Source organism: Carettochelys insculpta, chromosome 2, assembly GCF_033958435.1.
Source record: "Carettochelys insculpta isolate YL-2023 chromosome 2, ASM3395843v1, whole genome shotgun sequence".
In the NCBI taxonomy this organism is placed as follows: domain Eukaryota; kingdom Metazoa; phylum Chordata; order Testudines; family Carettochelyidae; genus Carettochelys; species Carettochelys insculpta.
The window spans coordinates 259,512,914-259,536,890 of record NC_134138.1 but is presented as its reverse complement, the minus strand read 5'-3'; the positions used below and the strand labels follow the sequence as shown (position 1 = coordinate 259,536,890).

Sequence of the window (23,977 nt, the reverse complement as noted above, 5' to 3'; positions counted from 1 at the left end):
TTTGGTAAAGTAAAATAGTTAGTTGTTCACCATGCCCACGTCCCTCTGTATTGGGCAGGGGTCATGGGGTTGACGTGGTAAAGGTAGGGGTCATGGTGGGGACAGGGTAGTGCTGTGGTCCTGAGGCCCTCACTAGTGGGGTCCTGGGAAGGGTTATTAATGGCTATGGGAGTAGCTATCTCTCAGGGCCTCGCAGATCCACACCCCATCCTGATGGGCCTGGCAGATCAGAGCTGCACCTGGCTGCTCATGCTTGCAGCTGGCGGCTGGCAGCCACACCCCCACCCCGGGAAGAAGTCCTTCTCCCTTCCCCTCCACTGTGTTGTACAGGGCACAACACGCCACCACAACTTGGGGGATTTTGTGCTACCCATATCCAGGAGGATGCGCAGGCACCTAAAGTGTGCCTTGAGGTGGCTGAAGACACACTTGGGCTGCATCCTGGTCCAGTTGAGGTGGCATTGAAGAGTGTCCTGCTGGGATCAAGCTGACCAGTTTAAGACTTCATGAGCCATGGCATGAGGGGGTTGGTCACGCCCCCTGTGATACACAGTGGCATCTGAATTTCCCCAGCTGCCACCTCATGGTGGGCGACAAACATGCCCACCTCTGTCCTCCGGCACAGGACAGAGTTGTGGAAGACAGGGGTGTCATGTGCCCAGCCTGACTGCATGACATAAATGTCTGTGAACTGTCCATGGTGGTCAACCAGGGCCTGCAGCACCACCAAGAAGTGGCCCTTGGCTGTGCTGTGCTCTGGGACATGGAACAGGATGTGGGTTCTATCGATAGCCCAGATGCAGTTTGAGAACCCCAGGGTGGCGAATCTGGCCATGACTGTGTCCATGTCTCCTATGCAGATGATCCTCCGCAGCAGGATGGTGTTGAAGGCCATCACGACCTGCAGAGGGAGGGACCAAACACACCCATCAGGGACTGAAGGAGGGAGTCCCTGGGCCACAGGGCAGTCCCTGGACCCATCCCCTCAACTCCCTCCTGAGCTTTCCAGGAGCTCTCCTTGTGAGGCTGCCCCCTCCAGCAGCAGGGCTGTGCAAGGGTGGGATGGCTTGCTCCCCCCTCACCCCATTCTTGTACCATGACCCTGCTTCCTGAGGGTTCCCCTTGGGAAGGACCCCTCCCCCCCATGCAGGGGCTGCAGCACAAGAGTGCCTTACCTCCATGAGAAGGGCCCTGATGGTGAATTTCCCCACACTGAAAGGGTTGCCCACCAAGCAGTAGCTGTTGGGGGTGGTGAGGTTCCAAAGAGCAACTATGACCTGTTTCTCCGTGGGATGGCAGGCTGCAGCCAGGTGTCCTGTCTCCGGAGTGTGCGGACAAGCCAGTCACAGAGCTCCAGGAAAGTGGCCTTCCACATACAAAAGTTCTGGAGCCATTGGTGGTTGTCCCACTACCCCAACCAGTCCCACCCGTCAGAGCTGATGCGGTATCTCCAGAAGCACCTGTGCACCCAGGAAGGAAAGTGCACAGCAAGCTCCTTGAAGGTAGTGCCAGGTTTGCCCTCCATGAGGAAGAGCAGGATGGCCATCAGGAGATGCAGCAGGTGCTGAAGCACCTCTGTGTGGGGCTAGTGCAAGCCTGGAGGCTGCTCTAGCACCATGTCTCACTGGAAAGAGCTGTGTCTACCAGAAAGAGTCAAAGCCCTGGTCTAGCAGCTGCGCTGTCCCTTGTGGAGGTAGGCACACCTCAGCATGGGCAGGGAGTTAGGGTCAGAGGGGGAGGGCATGGCTTTAAGGCGCATCTTGTTGGGGCTCCCAGGAGGAAATGGTACCCTACAACCCTGTCTGCTGTGGTTCTGGGTGACCATTTTGTTGAGAGAGCAGATCAAAAGAGCGATACGCTCTGTGATCTGGACACGAGAAGTTTTGCTGGAAGATATCTTCCAACAAAAACTTCTGTTGACAAATTTGTCTAATCTTGACATGGCCTTAGTGATGCTGAAACTAATACTCTTGTTTCCCTGTTGTAAGAATTCTATTTGTGTATCACTGAGTTCATGTTTAGGACATTGAGCTCAAAAATAAATTACGTATCTCTTTGTAGCAGCCATCAATCAGTTATTTCTCATTCAGAAGGTGGTGGCACTGGAAGAAAGTTATTTAGTGGTCGATATGCATCATTAATCTTTTTAAGTAGAGGATTCTGTGCTGCAGGCGATTTACAGATTATCTGTACCTCATTGCCTGCAGCTTTTGGAAGAATTGTAAACAAAGCCAGCTGCTTCTTACGTTACTACTCATGGTTGGTTAGATGAACAAATTGCATCATAAATGGTTTGGTTCTGTTGGTCTCAGTGTATAATGAAAAATATCTTCTTCCAATATTTTTTAGTAAACTATCTTTCAAAATATGCTTTTCACTTAGAGTGAGGATTTTAAAATCCCTATTAGTGTTGTACAAGTAGTACAAGGAGGAACTATTTTGTCATATTAACTGCATAAGGCTTTCAGTAATGCTCCTTGCACCACAGAAACCCCACTTAAGCCCTGTGTTAAAGTTCTAAAATATTGCAAAGGGCCCCCGGGCCAGAGTGAATTTTACACACTTCATGTAGCTAGGGGATTAGTGAAATTGATTATGAGCCAATTGATTTTTCAGAAGCAGTTGGGATGGCTAATTCCATATATTTCCTGTTGATTTGGTCATTTCACTGCTCAATTTCATGTTTCTCTGGAATCTCTAATATAAAAGAATCTGCCAGCAAAACTTGTATTAGACACACAGTTTGTAGTCTACAGAGTCGTCTGAACACAAAACATGCCACAGTATACAAATTAGATTGCTGTAGGTCAGCCAAATTTGTTTTATGAGATTATTTTGTGCAAGATAACCATCATGTAATCCATTTCATAATCATGATCAATTTTTTCTTTTTTTTTATCAGTTGCAGCTAAGCAAGCAAACGGGTCATGGCACGCTTAACGAAAAGACGACAGGCAGATACAAAAGCTATCCAGCATCTTTGGGCAGCTATTGAAATAATCCGGAACCAGAAACAAATTGCTAATATTGACCGTATTACAAAGTAAGTTGCCTTTTATAATAAAAAACAATGAATATGGACAAAGAGAATGTTAGCCTTGGGAAAAAACAGAATAGTCAACCATGGTGGAGCTTGTGAAACAATTACATTCAGTAGTGTTTCATTAATTTTTAAATTAACAAAAAATATTACAAACTTGAGTCTTGAAGTCTGTTTCAGAGGTATTAAATCTGGTTGTGGGACTACTCAATATTTGTTCACTTCATCATAAATCTACGGACAAAATAGAAGCAGCACTAGTATTTCATTGGTAGACTTCTGCTTATTCAGTAGCCTGTGATCAGAAGGTAAATGATAGCTGAGGAAAGTGAAGCAGAAAATGTTAATAAAAATGTTTGTAAATAAACTTATAAAAGCTGAATTATTTTGGAACTGGGAGGATAACCTTTTATTTCCTGAGTGGGATTATTTTACCATAGGGAATCAAATTATGTGGGCCACATCCACACAAACGTGTCACTGTCTGGATGGTGAGGCCCGCCAATGGCGGGAGGCTAGTCAAGGAGGCTGGAGGAGGGCAGCACTATGCCCTGGGTGGCTGACTGTGTTTCTCCTGCCCCTTCTTCCTGGGGGTCCACCCCTTCTGGGGGCATGGAGCCATCCACCCACACCTTGCAGCCAGGCCTGTGGTGGTTGTCAGACCCACTGTGTATGACCTTGAAGAAGTCACATGGAAGGCGACTGTATGCTGAATGCCCGGGCTGAGAAACAGTGAACAAAACAATATTGCTAATGGTGCTGTTGTTTATTTTGTGGTAGATCCCAAAATATATTAGATCTCTGCTCTGTGGAGTATATAATTGTGAAAAAAACCAAACAAATCAAAACCTCACAACTTTAATACAAGTCTTTTGAATATGCTGGGCCAATCAGTGCAACTAAAAGTTAGGATTTTGTGTGCCCTGGTTTTGCTTTAGTATCAGAATTTTCAAATGCGCTTATACACAGCATATGCTGAGAAGACATCTGTGTGAATAACTTTTTAAAGATGCATAACTTTAACTAACTATGAATCTAAATAGGACATATCTGGTGTTTTAAGATTCTACCTGAATGTGGCCTCATTGAAGTTACCGACCAACAGAAGGAAGAGTTTTAAATAGTACAGAAATTTTAAATATCTGAAAATAAACTACAAGTTCGTGAACTGTTTAATTGATATGGTTTCAAAGTTCTGTTGGAGTGGGAAATTCAATGAAGGAGTGCAGCAAGCCATTGAACATAGTTAACAAGATTTAAAATGAAAGCAAACAGATGAAATCCTGAGGGAGTGTTAGCACTCTACCTAGTTCTCGTAAGTTTTAGCAGCTACTGGGATATGAAAACTCTCCAAAAGGAGCCTGGTTAGCCTTATTGAGAAGACTATATATGTGGGGAATTTGACTTTTCTAGAGCATTTCAATCTGAGAGTCTTAGGGTTTCACAAGCATTGCTAAATCAAACTGGATAACATTCTTAATATACAATAGGCATCACTAGACCTATTTAGAAGACTGCCTGGTGACTTACACCAGACCACATAGTAACTCAGTAACTCAGGCTATGTCTAGACTAGATGTACTTGTTGGCAAAATGTCCATTATATTGACAGACCCTCAGAGTATCCAGATTCCCAAGGGTGTTCTGTCAATAGTAAGTCGACAGAACGCAGCACTTTTGTCGACAGCTGTACCCCACTCACCATGAAGAAGAACGCCTCTGCTGACAGAGATCTATCAACAGAAAGCCAGTCTGGACATTCCATGGGGCCTTCTGTTGACAGAAAGGGCTTCCATGACACCAGACAACCGTGTCTGCTGTGCATCCAGTTGGCTGTTTTGCCTATACAGTGGCCGGATGTGCTGGCCACTCTCTGTTGACAGCTTGGATCTCTCTTTTGATCTGCCCTGTGGTCTGGCTGCAATCTGTTGACAGACGTTTTGTTGGAAGATATCTTCCGAAAAAAACTTCTGCCGACAAATCTTCCTAGTCTAGGCATAGCCTCAGGAATATAACTCAATAGTCTATATATTTAGGAGGTGTAAAGTGACTTCCATTCAGCACACAGTGACTGTCAGAAAGAGGGAAAGATGAATTAGATAAGTCATGGAGGTGGTGTGACAAACCCTTCTGAACTATTGATGTGGAATATGGATGATGGAAGAATGTGGCCAAAAGGAATGGAAACCTGTTGGGGGCCATTTGGTGTAGGTACCAGCAATACGGAGAACGCTCAGGCTAAAAAGAAGCAGGGTACAGTTAGTAACCTGCTGAGTGTCATAAGAAAGCCACTGAAGGTGAGTCATCAGAGAAAAAGAAGAAACAAGCAATCTTAATAGCTTAATGATGAAGAAAATGACCATGATCTGATCTGGGTTCTTTTGTGATCCAGAAAGCGTATAGATGTACATTGCCTCTTCATACCAAAGCAACGGCTGTGTCAAAGGTGTAAGGTTGCCTGAAAAAATCTTGTGCATGTTAAAATATCAGTTTAGATGAGTACTGGTAACACAAGTCAAGGGAAATTTGTCCTTGATTCTATGAACATGAGAGTGGCCATACTGCATCAGACCAAAAGTCCATGTAGCCGTATTCTGTCTTTCAACAGTGGCCAGTGCCAAATGCCTCAGAGGAAGTGAGCAAAACAAGTAATCATTAAGTGCTCCATCCTATCACCCATTCCCAGCTTCTGACAAACAGAGGCTAGGGACATCGTTCCTGCACATCCTGGCTAACAGCCATTAACAGACTTATCCTCCATAAATCTATCTAGCTCTTTTTGAACCCTGGTATAGCTTTGTCCTTTACAACGCCTTCTGGCAAGGAGTTCCACAGGTTGACTGTGTGTTGTGTGAAGAAATCCTTTTGTTTGTTTTAAACCTGCCACATTAAAATTATCTGCCATTTTGTTGTGCAATCACCTAGTTTTGCGAGATCCTTTTGAAGCTCTTCACAGTCTGCTTTAGTCTTAAATATCTTGAACAGTTTTGTATTATGTGCAGATTTTGCCATCTTCACTATTTACTCATGAATTTGTTAACAGAACAAACCAGAAATCATGTAGCACTTTAAAGACTAATAAAATAATATGTTATGTGATGAACTTTTGTGGGACGGACCCACAATTCTTCAGATCTATAGCCTTTCCTGTACAGACTGACAGTTATATAGCACAGAGGTACAAAAAATAAATAAATAAAATAAAAACTGACAAATCAGATACATAGAACTAAAGCGGGGAGTGCGAGGGAGAGATACAAGTGTCTTGCCTGAGATCATTATGAATACCAAAGGAAGGGAAAGAGTCTTTGTAATGTGTGAGGTAATTGCTATTTCTATTGACACCAAGTGATAATGTATCAAATTTCAGCATGAACTCCAGTTTGCAGGGGTTTGAGCTGGGGTCTGTAGGTAATAATGGAACACCACTTGTATTTACCTATAGCCCACAGGTCAAACCCCTACAGCACATCATCAGAAATCTATGACCTATACCAGAGCATGATGGTACACTCCAGAAGGCCCTAGGTGAGAAGCCTGTTCTCTCCGATGGACAACCTCCTAACCTAATGAAAATATTCGCTAGCAACCACAGGCCATACCACAGTAAGACTAATGCTGGAACTTTTCCTTGCAACAAACCCTGTTGCCAACTTTGTCTACATATTTATTCTGGAGATACCACCACTGGACCTAGCAACATTAATTACAAGATACAGGTCTCATTTTCCTGTATCTCAACCAATGTTGTATATGCCATCATGTGCCAGCAGTGCCCCTCTACTATGTGTATTGGACAAACTGGGCAAACACTTCACCAATGAATGAATGGACACAGCAAACATTAGGAATTTTAATACACATAAACCTGTCAGTAGGCATTTCAATGGAGTGGGCCATTCTGTTAAAGACCTGAGAATGTGCATCCTACAACGAAGATACTTTAACAGCAGGTTATAAGGGAAGATGTGTGAACTGGAGTTATTATAGAGCTTTTAATTTTTTAGCCTCTCTAATCTCCCTTTACATTTTAAAGTCATTGTCACCATCCTGGTCAGGGGGTTGGTAATATATCCCCACTGCTATATTCATATTATTAGAGCATGGAATTACTATCCATGGAGATTCTACAGTACACTTTGGTTCATGTAAGATTTTTACTTCATTTAATTCTACACTTTCTTTCATATATTCAGCCCATTAAAAATTTCTATGTTAGAAAGAGGGTATGCTCATTGTAACAGGGTGGCACTCGCCTCAGGTGCCTTCTAGAAGCTGGATATGGTTCTGCAATGTTTTCCCCTCTATTGGCACACCTTGCTGGTTGCCATTCTTGCTTGGCAGATCTCCAGTGCTGATCTCTGGCTGCTTCCATGAGGCAAGCCTGCAGGACCCATCTCGGCTGTTCCTTCCTGCAGTGGGGTATAGTAGGACTGCAGTGTCTCCAGTAGGGGGTCCACAAAGGACAAAGTACACCGCACCACACTCATGATCTGGAATGGAGATGCCATCTTGAATCTACTTTTTACCAACAGGGCCTGATTGAGAATATGAAAAGAGGGTGTAGTGTTAATGATGGTGAGTTACACTAACTCTAAGGTGTATTCCTGGAAAGCAGCAATACAAATGGTATTGGATATTTAAAAAAAAAACATCTCAGGGAATTAAGAAACCATTTCCCATGGTACAATGGAAATATGAAAATCCACAAATGTGGAAAATATTGGCATATTAAGGATGTCATAATTAAGATGTAAGAGATAACAGTTCCTTGAAATATAGAATGTAGAAAGCAAGAAAAAATAGTGCAGTTTTATAGGGAATTCTTTAAAAATCTAAAGATTAAAAATTTGAAAATGAGAGAACCAAAGAAGAATCTACAGAACCTACCAGTGTTTGCAAGGGAAATGTGGTGAGGGGGAGGAGAGGGAGGAAAAGAACATTTTAAATAGGTATGGTGGAGCTCTATGGAGACAGAGGCCCATTAATTAAAGGATTGAATCAAGTACAGTTCTGTTGAATTGCTCTTTAACATTGATGAGGACAAAAATAAAAGGAAAAAGTACAATTAGCAAGTAATTGAAAATTCTCATTTATTGCTGTAAAATGGAAGAAAAAGTTAAATTGGAAAATATGCATACACAAATCAGGGCCTTCAGGGAATTAGCAAATAAACTAACCAAGTTTCTGGAAATTCTTTTTGAAAAGTCATTGACAATTGAAGGAGGTATCATGAAACCAAAAGCTAAATTCAACTTCAAATGGGAGGAAAATTAAGGGATAAAAATATATATTAGTAATTAGAGTACAGTGTAAGTACTTAAGTAACATTAAAGCAAAATGTGAACAGCCTGAATCTGCAAGGACCAAAATGATAATAGACAAGCTTGAAGGTTTTTAAATTTTAAAAAATCAGTAAATGATGAGAATTCAAAAGCCCTCTTGTCTACATTTTAGTAAAGCATATAGTGATGTAACAAGGAGCTATGGCTTATTTTGATGTTTAATTCTAATTCATTAGATATAAGTACTGTACCATGGATTGAAAACTTGCTAAAAGTATGTGAGCAAAGACTAATGGTAAATAGCAATGTATTAGCTTCTGGGGAATTAGTAATATAGAGTGAACGTAACACCCTATCTGTACATACAGTTCAGTGCATTTGGTGTTTTGGTTGGACTGTTCTACTTAAGGATAGTAAAACTTTTATTTAAATGGAAGTGTAAAATAATACACTCAGGATAGACCATTATCAGGTTTAAACTGTCAGAGGCCAATTGACTTCAGCTGAGCTATGACATGTTATACAATTTCAGGATTTGGCTCTTGCTATTTAGTAACTACAGGTTTGTCTACATGGTGCTTTAGTTCATAAGAGAGGGTGTGTTGTTTGTGAACTAGTTTGCCCATATGGACCCAGCTGACATGCACTAAATGTTTGCTGGTGTGCAATAACAAAATGACGTTTGACATAGAACTACATAAGTATTCACTTTTAGTGCCTGCCAGCAGGGTCCTTATGGTTAGAGCTCTGTGTAACTACAAAATCTGTACCTGCACCCTCATCGGTATCCACAAAAATGAGCTGTGGATATCTGCACTAAAATCTTCGGATGCGGATACCTGCAGATATAAAGTGCTCATCTGCAAACTTGTGAAAATTATTAATGTTAATAGAAATGGTTTAGGAATCTTACACTGACATTATTTCACAAACATATTATGAACTATAACTCTGTCAAAATTATGTCCGCTTTTTGATCTAGTCTTGACTTGAGACTATCTTGACATTAATCTGTATGGCTGTGTCTACACTTGCATTCCTCTTTCGAAAGATGTATGCAAATGAGGGAAATCAAAAATGCAAATTATCTGCCTAGCTGATGCCTCATTTGCATATTCTTATTTCCAAATAGCTTCTTTCAAAAGAAGAAAGCCAGTGTAGACACTGCTCTTTTGAAAGTAAACCCCATCTTCAAAAGAATCTTTCTTCCCTTTTTTCATTTTTGATTTCCCTTCATTTGCATATCTCTTTCAAAAGAAGAATGCAAGTGTAGATACAGCCTATATTTATATGAGTGTCACTAGGATTAATGATGCTCTAAACCAGAGGTCAGCAACCTTTCCGAGGTGGAGTGCTGAGATTTGACCTTTTTACCTCTGTGTACGGTCCACGTGCCAGTGATACTTTTTAAAGACACAAGTAGTCCTACTTACATTAGCTTCTTTGATAAATAAAGATGCAGCACTTCATCCTTTAGATGGTGGTTGGTAGCATTAGCTGGTCTTTTGTTAATCCACAGGCAGCATGGCTTTGAGTAAGCTCCTGGCTGCATGGGGTGGAGAGGCAGGGCTGAGCTCCTGCCTCACATGCCAATGAAAATCAGCTTGCATGCCGCTTTTGGCACCCATGCTGGGGGTTTCTGGCTCTTGTTCTAAACAATAGGTGCACGTGTCTTCTGTCACTGTAGTAGAACTTGATTTATTATCCATATTTGCAAATGCATCAGGAATGCTATTTGTGTTTGTCCTTTCTCACCCCTTTAGCTTCTGTCAGTTTTAGATTTGGGGTAAGCTGAAAGAAGGAATCAGAGTGAGTTACAAGGGTTACAATGCGCTAAGGTTTCACCTCGGAAGATTGCAGTTCAGGCGCTAAATAAAATTGCAACTGAAAACAAGTTTGGCCCCGTCAGGCCAGGTCTACACTATACCTTCAAATTGATTGTAGATATGCAATTCCAGTTACAGCAGTTGCATAGCTGGATAGACTTACCTACAATTGACTTAACCTGGCTGTCCTCACTGAGGGAGGGAAACGGGAGAAACTTTCCAGTGCGAGATTGAGGAGTACAGGTGTCAACTGTCGATCTCTGATAGTTCGATTTCGTGTGTTCTCACTAGGTGCACAAAATTGAACCTCAGAAGATCAACCCTGACCAGGTCAGTCTTTCGGTAGTGAAGATATACCCTTAGTCTCTATATGTATACATCTCAAAACCATCACTTAATTTGACATCGACACTACTTGCTGATGGGAAAGCTAGGACTGGAATAGTAAGCTGTTACAGGTCAGGTTTCAGATTCATTGGCATAGTGATGAGAGATGCTGCCTGGGAGCTGCTTTTATTATATTTGTCTCAGGATAGTGCTTTCATTCCCTCATTGTCATTATTCCTGAAGTCACTCATACTTTAGGGAAAATGTCAGGGAAAATATACTGGATAGAATTAGATGTTTCTGAATGTATACTTAGATTTAAATTGACAAAATGATATAAGGAATATTTGTACATTTCTTAACTTTGAGATAGAAGATAGAGGACAGGTTATTGCTTCAGGAGTCCTAGGCTGCGTCTACACGTGCACGCTACTTCGAAGTAGCGGCAGTAACTTCGAAATAGCGCCCGTCACGTCTACACGTGTTGGGCGCTATTTCGAAGTTGAAATCGACGTTAGGCGGCGAGACGTCGAAGTCGCTAACCCCATGAGCGGATGGGAATAGCGCCCTACTTCGACGTTCAACATCGAAGTAGGGACGTGTAGACGATCCGCGTCCCGCAACATCGAAATAGCGGGGTCCTCCATGGCGGCCATCAGCTGGGGGGTTGAGAGATACTCTCTCTCCAGCCCTTGCGGGGCTCTGTGGTCACCGTGGGCAGCAGCCCTTAGCCCAGGGCTTCTGGCTGCTGCTGCTGCAGCTGGGAGTCCGTGCTGCATATACAGGGTCTGCAACTAGTTGTTGGCTCTGTGTATCTTGCACTGTTTAATGAAAGTGTGTCTGGGAGGGGCCCTTTAAGGGAGCGGCTGGCTGTTGAGTCCGCCCCGTGACCCTGTCTGCAGCTGTGCCTGGCTCCCTTATTTCGATGTGTGCTACTTTGGCGTGTAGACGTTCCCTCGCTGTGCCTATTTCGATGTTGGGCTGAGCAACGTCGAAGTTGAACATCGACGTTGCCAGCCCTGGAGGACGTGTAGACGTTATTCATCGAAATAGCCTATTTCGATGTCGCAACATCGAAATAAGCTATTTCGAAGTTGGGTGCACGTGTAGACGTAGCCCTACAGAGTAATCTCGAGATGGTTTTAACACACAATGATGCACACAGGAATAGTTAAATGACTACTTGAGAGAAAATATTTAAATTTTGCATATTTAAAACAGTGGAATAAAATATTGACTCATAGACACACAGCAGGTTGAGAAGTACTTCTGTACAGATACATGTTCTTTGTAGATTTTCTAGGCTCTTTTGTCTCACCTTCTTTATATTTCCTGCACAACTAATTGGACTCACAAGACTTAAGTATTTTTTTCTCCGTTTCTCTCTTGCTATTGGGAATCTGCACTAGTAACTTATGGTTATGTACAAATGTCTTACAATGCCTACATTCCCAGAGTTCAAAGAAACAATTATCTATTCACGTACTTTTTGTAAAATATATGATAACAAGAAAGGTGATTCTGTCATTTCTGTGACTGGTTTCAAGGGCCATATCTACACTAGCCAAAAACTTCAAAATGGCCATGCAAACGGCCATTTCGAAGTTTACTAATGAAGCGCTGAAATACATATTCAGCGCCTCATTAGCATGCGGGCAGATGCGGCACTTCGCAATTGACGCAGCTCGCCGCTGCGCAGCTCATCCAGATGGGGCTCCTTTTCAAAAGGATCCCGCCTACTTCGAAGTCCCCTTATTCCTATGAGCAAATGGGAATAAGGGGACTTCGAAGAAGGCAGGGTCCTTTCAAAAAGGAGCCCCGTCTGGAAGAGCCGCGCAGCGGAGAGCTGTGTCAATTTCAAAGTGCTGCAGCCACCCACATGCTAATGAGGCGCTGAATATGTATTTCAGCGCGTCATTAGTAAACTTCGAAATGGCCATTTGCATGGTCATTTCGAAGTTTTGGGCTAGTGTGGACATAGCCAAGGTTTGATTTTTTTTTAACGAATACATTTTCTACTTTCAAAATTGATATTGTGAAGATTTATGTAAAGACCTTCATTCCATATAAAAACTAAACTGATAATGTATCTTGTTCTCTGTTCCTATACCTCTGTGTCACTCTTTCCTTCTACTTTTATTTGTGGTTTACCTTGATAATTATGTTATCTCTCTTAGCTAAGTGTTGTGGAATGCAATTGGTATGAAAGATTCTGTAAAAAATAAAGTTGTATTACTTTATATTAGGTAATTCTTGTTACAAACTGTTTTTCAAACAACCTGTGGTCTGAAATACTTTTCAGATTCAGTAATATTTAGAAAAATACTTTATTTTTGCAAATAAGTATGAAGTCCTTTAAAATAAATATTTGATCCTTTGCACATAATTTTTAAATTTAGGTGGGCTAAAGTTAGGCACTAATTTCATATTTATGTACCTAAATATAAGTGAATATCAGAAGTGCTGAGCGTGCACAGCTCCAGTTGACTTCATTGAGATGTATGGGCACTGAGTGCATTTCAAAGTTAGGCAACTTGTAGTTATATAATTATTATAAAGTTAATTAAAAGGATCTTGAGTAGTGAGATTTGCTGTTCAGTGTAAGTTGACCTTCTTCTTCGAGTGTCCCCGTGGGTGCTCCACAATAGGTGACGGCTTGGCCGGCGCCGCAGATCGGATCTTCCAAGCAGTTTCTGCCGGACCGCGCATGCGCCGGCGCGCACCGCTCCCTGGCACGCTCCTGGCCATGTGCGCGATCCGGTCCCCGCCAGTTCCTCTCAACCGCCGTCGGCTGCAGACGGAATCCGACTAGGCTAAAGCCACATAGCGTATTCAACGACTTTAATTGTTTTCTCTTTAAAGTTTTCAGTTATTTAGGCTACCATAAGTAGCCGGTTGTTATTTTGTGAAAAAAAAAACAAAAAACAAACAACAAACAAGCTACGGAGGGACAGCTCAAGCCAGTCCCAGTAACAAGCGCCGGAGGCCGGGAGCTAGGGCCATCAGCCCTCCTGCTGAGGCAGGCCATCGGACGGGGGAACAGCACAAAGAGGGTGCTAAGTACCCATAAACAAACTCAAAGACTCACCAACAATGTCCTCCTCAGGCTTTAAAAAATGTGAGTCCTGCCGAGAGGCGATGCCAGTGTCCGATGGGCACAGTCTCTGCATAAGGTGCCTGGGGGAGTCCCATGTGGCACAAAAATGCGCCTTCTGTGCAAAATTAACAACAAGAGCACGGAGAGACAGGGAGATGAGGATTAAACTGCTGCTTCTTGACAAGGCCCTCCAGCCAGACGTGCCGGAGCGGCCGCAGCAGGAGGGACCCTCCGGGGCCCTTAGAAGAAAAGCTGCCTCCCTCACTCCATCAGCGCAAAAACGGAGGAGAGTTTCTCCAACCCGATCCCTGCTGGCAGCAACGGTGAGCGGGACGGGAGGAGCAAGCAGCCCCCAGCCGCAGCAACAGCTGATCGGCGGCGGCACGGAGAGCCACGTGGAAGCGGCTCAGCCTCCGATGATCAGCCAGCCGCCCCGCACCGCAGGCAGGGCGGCGGCTAAGCAAGCGCCGGTACCGGCGGCACCGCAGGCAGCGGCACCGACCCCCGGGGAACCGGCGGTGCAGAGCGCGCAGGCACGTAGCCTGCAGGCACAGAAGCACCCCGCACGTGCGGCACCGCCTTCGAGCGTGCCTAGCACGGTGCCGACGGGGCCGGGATCCCCCGCCCATCAGGGGGCGGAGTTACCTCCCTTAGGGAGGGGAAAGGCTGCACACAAGAGGAGGCACTGCAGCCCCTCTCCAGACAGGGCTGTGGAGCTCTTTTCTCACAGCCCTCCGCTCATGTTGCAGACTCCAACCAGAAGGCAGGGGTCCCCCCTAGCCTACCCAGAGCCCTCTTCTCCTTTCCTGCAATCAGCCTCCCCATGGCTGGCACCACCCTCACCCTTCCTGGGATTTGAAACGCTGGACTATTATGCAAAATCGCTCTCTCCAGTGTCTCGACGATCCCCCTCTCCCAGACACAGAGGGTACATGCAAAGGGAATGGTCAAGGTCACCTTCCCAGGAACAGTGCCTATACTGCCATGGTCGTCCCTACTACGTGGGGCATGGACACCATCGGCAATCTACCAGGGAAAGATCCCCACATACTACCTCGTACCCCCGAGGGTAATCGCGATCGGGGACAGAGACTCAAACGTCCCAGGGGGAACTGGCCGTAGACCCACGGGATTTTCCCTCGCATACCTCCAGCGAGAGGGCGCACCATCACCATCAAGAACCGGAAGGGTCCAAAGAAATGTACCCCAGCGGTTCCTCGTTTTCCTCCCCGGATGAGGCCACGGCCTTAGGGGACGTCCATCCTAAGGACGATCTCAAACAGTTTCAGGAGCTGTTTAAGAGGGTAGCTTTCACGCAAGGCATCCAGACAGCACAAGTGCAAGAGAAACATCATAAGCTCCTTAAAAATTTGAGCTCCCCGGCCTCCTCCAGAGTAGCAATACCGCTTAATGAAGCGATCATGGAGTCCGCCACTACCATATGGCAGACCCCTGCAACTATTCCGCCTGTTCAAAAGAGAGCGGATAAGAAATACTTCATGCCGGCGAAGGGCATGGAGTTCTTGTTTAGCCACCCCCAGCCAAACTCCTTGGTGGTGGAGTCCTCGCAACAAAGACTAAAAACATCTCAATTTAAAACAGGGGGAACGGACAGAGATGCCAAGAAGCTAGAGCTGTTCGGCAGAAAGGTCTACTCCTCCTCCACCTTAACGTTGCGCATGGCAAATTACGCAGCGCACTTGGCGAACCATAATTTTGACAACTATGCCAGATTAACTTCCCTCATGGACTCGCTTCCAGAGGACAAAAAGCTGGTCCTCAAGGCCATAGTGCAAGAGGGCTACGCGGCTGCGAGGATGGAAGTTCAGATTGCTTTGGACGTTGCGGACACGGCAGCACGTTCCACAGCAACTGCAGTGGTGGTGCGATGGGAGTCCTGGCTCCAGACCTCGGGTATACTGAGAGATCTGCAAGCGAAGATAGTCGACCTTCCCTTCGACTTGCAGAAGCTGTTTGCTGAATCAACTGACTCGGTCCTTCATTCCAGTAAAGATTCAAGAGCCACACTCAGGACCCTGGGGATTTACACCCTTCCATACTCAAAGAAAAGGTACTACCCACAGCAAAGGCGGTACCAGTACCAGCAACAGCGCCCCCAGTATCACAGGGGTTACGAGCAAGGGTGGCATCAGCAGCACCAGCAGTACAGAACCCCCAGGCGACGCTCACAACAGGGCCGTCCGTCCTCGGGGCGGGGCCAAAGGTCACAAGTTTGACATACAGATCCAGGGCTGCGCCATCACCACCATTGCACAAGATCATCCGAAACGGCTTTTTCACCATCGCCTCCGACCATTCTACGACCAGTGGCAAAGGATCACCACAGACAAATGGGTGCTGGAGATCATAGCCACGGGGTACGCCATCCCCTTCCAGTCGCTCCCGCCGCCGCGACCCCCGCCCAAGCCCCACCCTCAGGAGGCCTCCCATGTAGCCAGGCTCAGGCAGGAGGTGGCCCACCTCGAGTTCTTAGGGGCGGTGGAGAAGGTGCCGGAGCAACTGCAAGGGAAAGGGTTCTACTCTCGGTATTTCCTGACGGAGAAAAAGACAGGAGGCTGGAGGCCCATCTTAGACCTTCGTGGCCTCAACAGGTATCTACGCAAGCAACGTTTTCGGATGATCACGATTGCCTCCATCCTTACAGCACTGGACGATGGAGACTGGTTCGCAGCCCTCGATCTACAAGACGCGTACTTCCACATAACCATCCATCCGGCTCACCGGCGTTTTCTCCGGTTCATGGTGGGCAACGAACACTTCCAATACAAGGTCCTACCGTTTGGCCTTTCCTCGGCCCCCAGAGTCTTCACCAAGACCTTGGCAGTGGTGTCAGCCTACCTGCACAGACAGGGGGTGTTTATCTTCCCGTATCTGGATGACTGCCTGCTCAAAGGGACCTCGAAAAGGGAGGTCCTCCGCATGATACGCGTCACAGCAAACACGTTCTCCTCACTTGGCCTGGTTATCAATCTGGCAAAATCAAAGATAGACCCCTCACAGGACATAGAGTTCATAGGGGCTCGCATAAACTCGGTCTCGGCGAGAGTATACCTACCAGAGGCTCGCTTTCGAGCCATCGGTTCCCTCGTGCAGGTCATCACCTTCAGCCCTACAGTGCCGGTCTTGACGTGCTTGCAGCTGCTGGGCCACATGGCAGCGGCGACGTTTGTGGTACAGAACGCCAGGTTGCACATGCGCAGCATGCAACACTGGCTGGCAAGTGTATACAAGCCGGCAGTACACACCGTTCACAGGGTGGTGTCGCCCTCACCTGGGGTGCGCGAATCCCTGCAATGGTGGGTAAACCCCGGGAACTTGCTAACAGGGGTACCCTTCCATCAGCCGCAAATATCGGTTTTCCTCACTACGGATGCCTCCCTCATAGGGTGGGGAGCGCACATGGGCGAAGAGGTGGCTCAAGGACTGTGGTCACCCACGGAACAGTCTCTACATATCAATGTTCTAGAGCTCAGAGCAGTGTTCAACGCCTGCAAACACTTTCGAGACCGTATACGAGGCAAAGTCGTCGGGATCAGTACGGACAATACCTCCACCATGTTTTACATAAACAGGCAAGGAGGAGCTCGATCCCGTACCTTATGCGCGGAAGCAATCTGCCTATGGAACTGGTGCATCGCCCACGATATAATCCTGAGAGCCTCATACTTGCCGGGCGCGCACAACGTGAAGGCAGACCAGTTGAGCAGGCGTTTTGCGCTCACCCACGAGTGGCAGATCCGTCCCGATCTACTACGGCCGATTTTCCACGCATGGGGGTTTCCCCAAATAGATCTGTTTGCCACTCAGCACAACAAACAGTGCCCACGATTCTCCTCCAGAGCAGGGCTGGGCCGGGGATCCCTGGGGGACGCATTCGCAATCCCGTGGGGGGGCCCCCTGCTTTACGCATTTCCCCCCGCAGTGCTGATCCACAAGGTTCTGCAAAAAGCCAGGAGAGAAAAGGCTCGGATGATCCTGATAGTCCCAACGTGGGATCGCCAACAATGGTTCCCCCTACTCCTGCGCATGTCGGACCGCCCACCGATGCCTCTTCCGGTGGCGCCGGATCTGCTCACGCAAGCCCAGGGGTCCATAGTGCATCCGCACCCCCAAAGCCTGCGACTGCAAGCGTGGCTAATCCATGGCTCAGCTCCCTAGAGAGCACATGCACAGTGGAAGTACAGCAAGTCCTAGAAAGTAGCAGGAGGACTTCCACTAGGAAAACCTACAAACAAAAATGGACTCGCTTCATGGCTTGGTGTTCTACCAAGCAGCTGGCCCCCCTTTCGGTGCCTATACCTACAATTCTAGAGTATTTACTGGACCTCAAGAGAGCAGGACTCTCGCTATCCTCGTTAAAGGTCCACCTTGCCGCCATCTCGGCGTTCAGACATGAGGATGGGGGGCACACGGTGTTCGCCCACCCTATGGTTACCAGGTTCCTCAAAGGGTTGGTAAACCTCTACCCCCCTCGGAAACTGATTCCACCCTCGTGGAGCTTGGACCTGGTGCTTACCACACTCATGGGACCACCGTTCGAGCCCTTGGCCACGGTTCCCCTTCGCCTCCTTACAATAAAGACGACCTTTCTTCTTGCAATTACGTCGGCTCGTCGGGTGAGCGAGCTTGCGGCAGTCATGGCAACGCCACCCTGCACTGTCTTTTCCAAGGAGGCGGTAACCATACGGCTGCATCCAGCCTTTGTTCCCAAAGTTTCTTCCGAGTTTCACATCAATGAACCTATTGTTCTACCCTCGTTTTATCCAAAGCCTCATACCTCCAGCGAAGAGGCGCGCCTACACCTCCTGGACGTGAGGAGGGCGCTAGCCTTCTACGTAGACAGGACCAAGTCCTTCCGGAAAACGGATAGACTCCTAGTCTCCCTCGCTCCCAAATCAAAAGGAGAAGGTCTCTCATCGCAGAGAATTTCAAAGCACATTGTATCCTGCATAAAAATGTGCTACGAGCTCAAAAAGACTCCTTTGTCGGCCACTCCCAGGGCTCATTCCACCAGGGCGGTGGCAGCATCAACAGCCTTTTTCAAGGGCGTTGCATTGAAAGACATTTGCAGAGCGGCGACCTGGTCATCCTACGACACCTTCGCCAAACATTACGCCCTTTACAGGGTATTCCAAGAGGATACCCGTCTCTCCACAGTGGTCCTCTCGGGGGCAAGCTGCACATAATCCGATTACCCACCTCCTATCTTGGGTTACTGCTGGGTAGTCACCTATTGTGGAGCACCCACGGGGACACTCGAAGAAGAAAGAGAAGTTACTCACCGTAGTAACGGTGGTTCTTCGAGATGTGTCCCCGTGGGTGCTCCACTTCCCGCCCATCCTCCCCGCTTCGGATCTCTGTTAGTGTTTTGCAGGGGCACCCGAGGCGGTTGGTCGAGGAACTGGCGGGGACCGGATCGCGCACATGGCCAGGAGCGCGCCAGGGAGCGGCGCGCGCCGGCGCATGCGCGGTCCGGCAGAAACTGCTTGGAAGATCCGATCTGCGGCGCCGGCCAAGCCGTCACCTATTGTGGAGCACCCATGGGGACACATCTCGAAGAACCACCGTTACTACGGTGAGTAACTTCTCTATATCTGGCCTATTACAAATTATGACCTTTCAAGAATACACACTCTGAACCTTTACCTTAATAAGCGATTTTATTCTTGTTGACCTGCAAAACTAAATATATATACATTTCATAAATTGCATGAAGCACTGCTACAAGCTCTACAGACCTCTCAACTATTACATGCCTATTTGAACTATGTTTACTGTACGCTGTTTACTTCGTTTGAATTTTTCAACTAATGCTATTAACGGTTAGCCAGGTAACCAGTTAGCTGTAAGCCTCACCTAATTGATGAGGCATACCCATTGTGGTTAACAGGTGGGGGGGCTGGAGCAGCAACTTCCCTCCCCTCTCCCTGCCCTGCTACAGGCTCAGCCTGGAGTATTGCAGGCAGGGGCATCCCTGCCTTGCCAGAGCTGCCCTGGTTCACAGTGGGCCTGGGATGTATCATGGGCAGGTACACACCCACACAGGAAAAGCTGCCCCAGTGTTTGGTGCAGGGTCCCACTCCAGTTCAGCTATGCTGGAGTGATGCTCCCCTCCCCAACTGCTCCCTCCCGTTTAATCAGTTAACCAGTTAAACTTAATGTTTAACTGGGTAACTAATTACAGGGAATTTTACATCCCTATTTTCAGGTCCATCACCCTTCCCCCTAATATCCTGAAGCTCTTGCCTTTGAAGTAGTGAAGTTGGCTGTGCTCTCATTGGTCTTTATCTGTATTCTGTAATGAAGTAGTTAGTGGACTCAAAGTTTTAAGGTCCTAACTGATCATCTAGTCTGACCTCATGCATAACATAAGCTATAGACCTGACCTGCCTTAAGTCCTGTTCCAAGTTCAGTAGCTGTGGGCCTTATTCTAATCTCCTTCCCAAAGTTGTGACTAGCATAACATAAAAATGGTGATAGTGGGTTGAACCAATGATCCTTCTAGCCCAGTATCCTGTCTTCTGATGGTGTCCAATGCCAAATGCTTCAGATGGACTGAACAGAATAGGACAGTTATCAAGAGAGCCATTTCCTGCCATCAAGTCCCAGCATTCGGCAGTCAGAAGCTTAGGGACTCAGAGAGTATTGGCTTGCTTCCCTGAATATCTAATAGCCTTTGAGGGACTTAGCCTCCGTGAACTTGTCTAATTTTTTAAATCCAGTTATAGTTTTCCCTGTAATGAGTTGTGCAAATTAACTATGAGTTGTGTGAATTATTGCACACTAGGGATGTAAAATCCGGTTTAATTAGTTAACCGGGCTGTAGTGGACTACTAAGTTATTTTTTTAAAAAAGCAGTAATTGATTGATGTATGTAAGTTGACCACTTGTTGCTCCTTGCTGTGGTGCGTGTCCCCTCGGAATGCTGCCCCAAGTAAAGTTCCTTTCCAGTTCCATCTGGTACTTAGTTGAACCAGGTTGGTATTTTTTTGTTGATGTTGTTGCATTTTAATGACAGGAGGCAGAATTAGGTTCTATCCATTCTTCTACATTGATGCCTCTCTGTAGTACAGTGGTGTCCAACAGGAATTCAAATACGGCCACACTTGTGGTTGTCATCCTTCTGTATTTGCCACAACCCCCCACTTTAAATAAATGCCCTTTCCCACAGCTAGCACCCCCCCACCCCAAGCCTGGCAGTCCCATCCCTCCTCCCCCCAAATAAATGCTCCCTCCCCAGAGCCAGGGACCCTTAGCTCCCCATTCTAAATCAATGCCAGCAACTCACCAGCGCCACTGGAACCACTGCCACTGCTGGGGCTACTGGCAGCAGTGCTGGAGCTGCCAGGGCCGCTGCTGTTGCTGTCATTGTGCTTCTCCCACCAAGCAGTGGGGCACGTGCGTGAAGTGGGTGGATGGCACTCCTGGCGTGCAGCTCTAGGAGGAACCGTATTTAAAGGCTCCACGAGACACGTGTCTCCATAGCCAAGAATAGCCACACTGTGGTATCCTGTTCGCCACATGTGTCTAGTGGTCAATGTATTGGACACTGCAGCAGCAGCACCCGGCATTTTGATTTCTCTGTGTTTATTTCTCTGCATTTTGGTTAGGGATATGTTGCTCAAATGGTATCAGTCTGCATATTACAAACAATACGTACATCAGTCTGTATTTCTTGTGAGGTGCCTCCTTTCTGCAGTTCACTTCTACTTTTGCTGACACCTACCTTTTGCAAGTTTTAGTTCTGTGAGGCCATTTTTGTTAAATTTTATTTTGATTTAAATTGCAGCTCAATTGGATCTTTCAAAACAGGGGAAGAGTTCAGCCTTAAAGAGTGTCAAAATTCTGTCCTCTGGTTCCTCTTCTTGTTAGACAAGTACCTGGCAGATTTTACCAATTGATTTGCACTGATAGGATATCACAAGGAAGAATTACCAAATATAAAATTTAGAGATTTTCTAATTACCAGGATGAAGCTGAGTGATCTGCAGCCTTAGATTGTATGTGTACCCTCCCATCCCATGGTTAACTTTGTGTGGGATTTCTTCTCTGAATATTATTCTGGGATGTTCTTCCACTCACTCCCTGTGGCTACAGCTACACAGCAAAGCTATTCTGAAATAACTCTGCGAGCATCTATACTGCACGCATACTATTTTGAAATAAATTTGAAATAGTGGGCATGTTATTTCAAATTTTATAAACCTCGTTGCAGAAGGAATAATGCCTATTTTGAAATAGCTATTTTCAAATAGGCGCCATTAAAACACATAATAGTGTTATTTTGAAATAAGCCATATTGGTGTCCAGTGGCTCTATTTTAAAATAGGCACCCTGTGTCTGGACATGCTATTTTGGGATGCATTCTTGTGTGTAGGTAGCTGTGGCGTTTCAAAATGATGCTGCTTCGTAGATGTAGCCTATGTCATTATTTTTAAACTAAGGGCAATTAACACCTACAGATCTTTTTGCTATTCTTGGTGTTAAGCTGTCCAATCCCTGGGGTAAATTTCTCCAGAAGGGGAGCGGACAAGCAGACTGAATAGGTAGGCAGTGGGATGAATGAACACATATAAAGGAATGGCAAGATAGGTCTTCACAACTTCAGATGTTCTTACTCAAACAAGAACATCTGATTTGCTTACAGGGTGCTGGCTTCAATATCAGAAAGTAATATCATTTGGAAAATCTGTCACTGCTGGTAGCATCTTTTGCTTTGATGAAAATTTAAATCTTCTTCCAAGCCTTCTTCATATCACCTCATTATTTATACATAAACAACATAATGTAATAACAATGACTAAGAAAGTAGAGTACCCTTGAATTTATGACTAGGTAATCCTGTTTTAACTTTATATACGTCAAATTGTTGCAGTATCTGAAACTTTTCACTGAAATTGTGTTGCTATTTCGATTTCTTTTTATTCATCAGATTGTTCTTCTCAAAATGTCTTGTCTTTCTATGGTTTATAAATAGGTTTATTAGAAAACTGCTGTCTGAGATGAGGTATTTTTGCCATCCAGCAGGGTACAGTAAAATTATTGCATTAGTTTACTTCTGGCTGTTATTAGCTCACTTTCTTTATAGTTGTGTACTCTTCTTCTTGGTATATTTTTTACAATAGCAACAGAAAGGGTCAGTTACTGAAAAGTTTCAGTCAAACCATTGTGAAGTCCAACCTGACAGAATAGGTAATGTGGCTAAGTCACGTTAAGGAAACCTGAAATGTTGGTAGGTGAAAAGGGAGGGAGAAATAGTATTATTAAGTGTTTTCCATAACACATATTGTAAAAATCACTTATTTATTGCTTACATTTCAACAATGAGCGTTACACAGAAAGCAACATTATTGCCCCACTAGAAACAGCAAGAGGCCTGGTATAGCTATTGAGCATTTATCATGAGAGCAAATTGAATTCAAGGTTGGGAAGACTTACCTACTGAGACTTTCTTTCAACAGAACAATCGCAAAGAAGAAATGACACTAAGGGCTTGTCTGCACTTTCTGTACTACTGCTGCACTACTGTAGCACTTCTTGAATACGCAACCTATAAAATGGGAGTGCTTCTCCTGTGAGTGTAGGTAATCCACCTCCTTGAGAGGCGGTAGTTATGTCGAGGGGAACACTTCTTCTGCCAACATAACACTGTCTATGCTTTGCGTTAAGACATATAATTATGTTGTTCAGAAGTGTGGATTTTCCATACCCTTGAGCGACATAGTTATGCCAATGTAAATTGGTAATGTTGAACAAGCCTTAGGAAAACCCTTTGTCTGATCTCTCTTTAACAGCCATGAACTCTTTCTGTTACAGAGACAAGAATAAGGTGATGTTTTTCTCTGCTTTTGTTAAATCAATCCCCTTTCCTACATTACTTTATTTTTCCTAAGGTAAGCTGCATGAAAATGATAATGTTGTAGATGGTGCCTTTGGCTCCAAAAATGTTTTTCCTGTTCTTCTAGCTCTGTTTTTATAGAAGGCTAAAATTAGGACATACGGTTCTTTAAAACAGAGTCCCTAAGTCTTGTGTACTCTGTCGTAAACCATCCTCCAAAGAACAAAAATGCCTTTTTTTTTTTTTTGTGGTGAGTAATTCATGTTAAGATCAATATACTCATAAAGCAAAGCAATATATAAAAAAACTCTGAAACTGGTCATTTGTACAAGACCAAGGTAAAAGTCATTTATAACATTTCTTCATTACATATATAAAAATAATAGAAATGGATTGCAAATCGGTAAATTTATAGGCACAAGAGTGTTAGTCTTTCTTGGGCTGATTAGTTGGATTTTATGTTGATAGTTTCTATATTATTCATGGTAAATGACTCACTCAGACATGCTGAAAAATTGAAAGACCTTTGAAATGCACAGCTAT

General features: G+C 45.3%; 1 protein-coding gene across 4 annotated transcripts in view; it reads left to right on the top strand.

Moving 5' to 3' along the window:
* The window catches only part of ZMYND11 (zinc finger MYND-type containing 11), a 157,009-nt gene that overhangs the window by 70,104 nt on the left and 62,928 nt on the right, over window positions 1-23,977 (top strand). For all 4 annotated transcript variants that reach the window (XM_074985047.1, XM_074985046.1, XM_074985044.1 and 1 more), the window contains exon 2: window positions 2,903-3,043. In XM_074985047.1, the coding sequence (XP_074841148.1) occupies window positions 2,928-3,043 (116 nt within the window). In that variant the 5' untranslated portion in view covers window positions 2,903-2,927. The remainder of the gene's footprint in view (window positions 1-2,902; window positions 3,044-23,977) is intronic.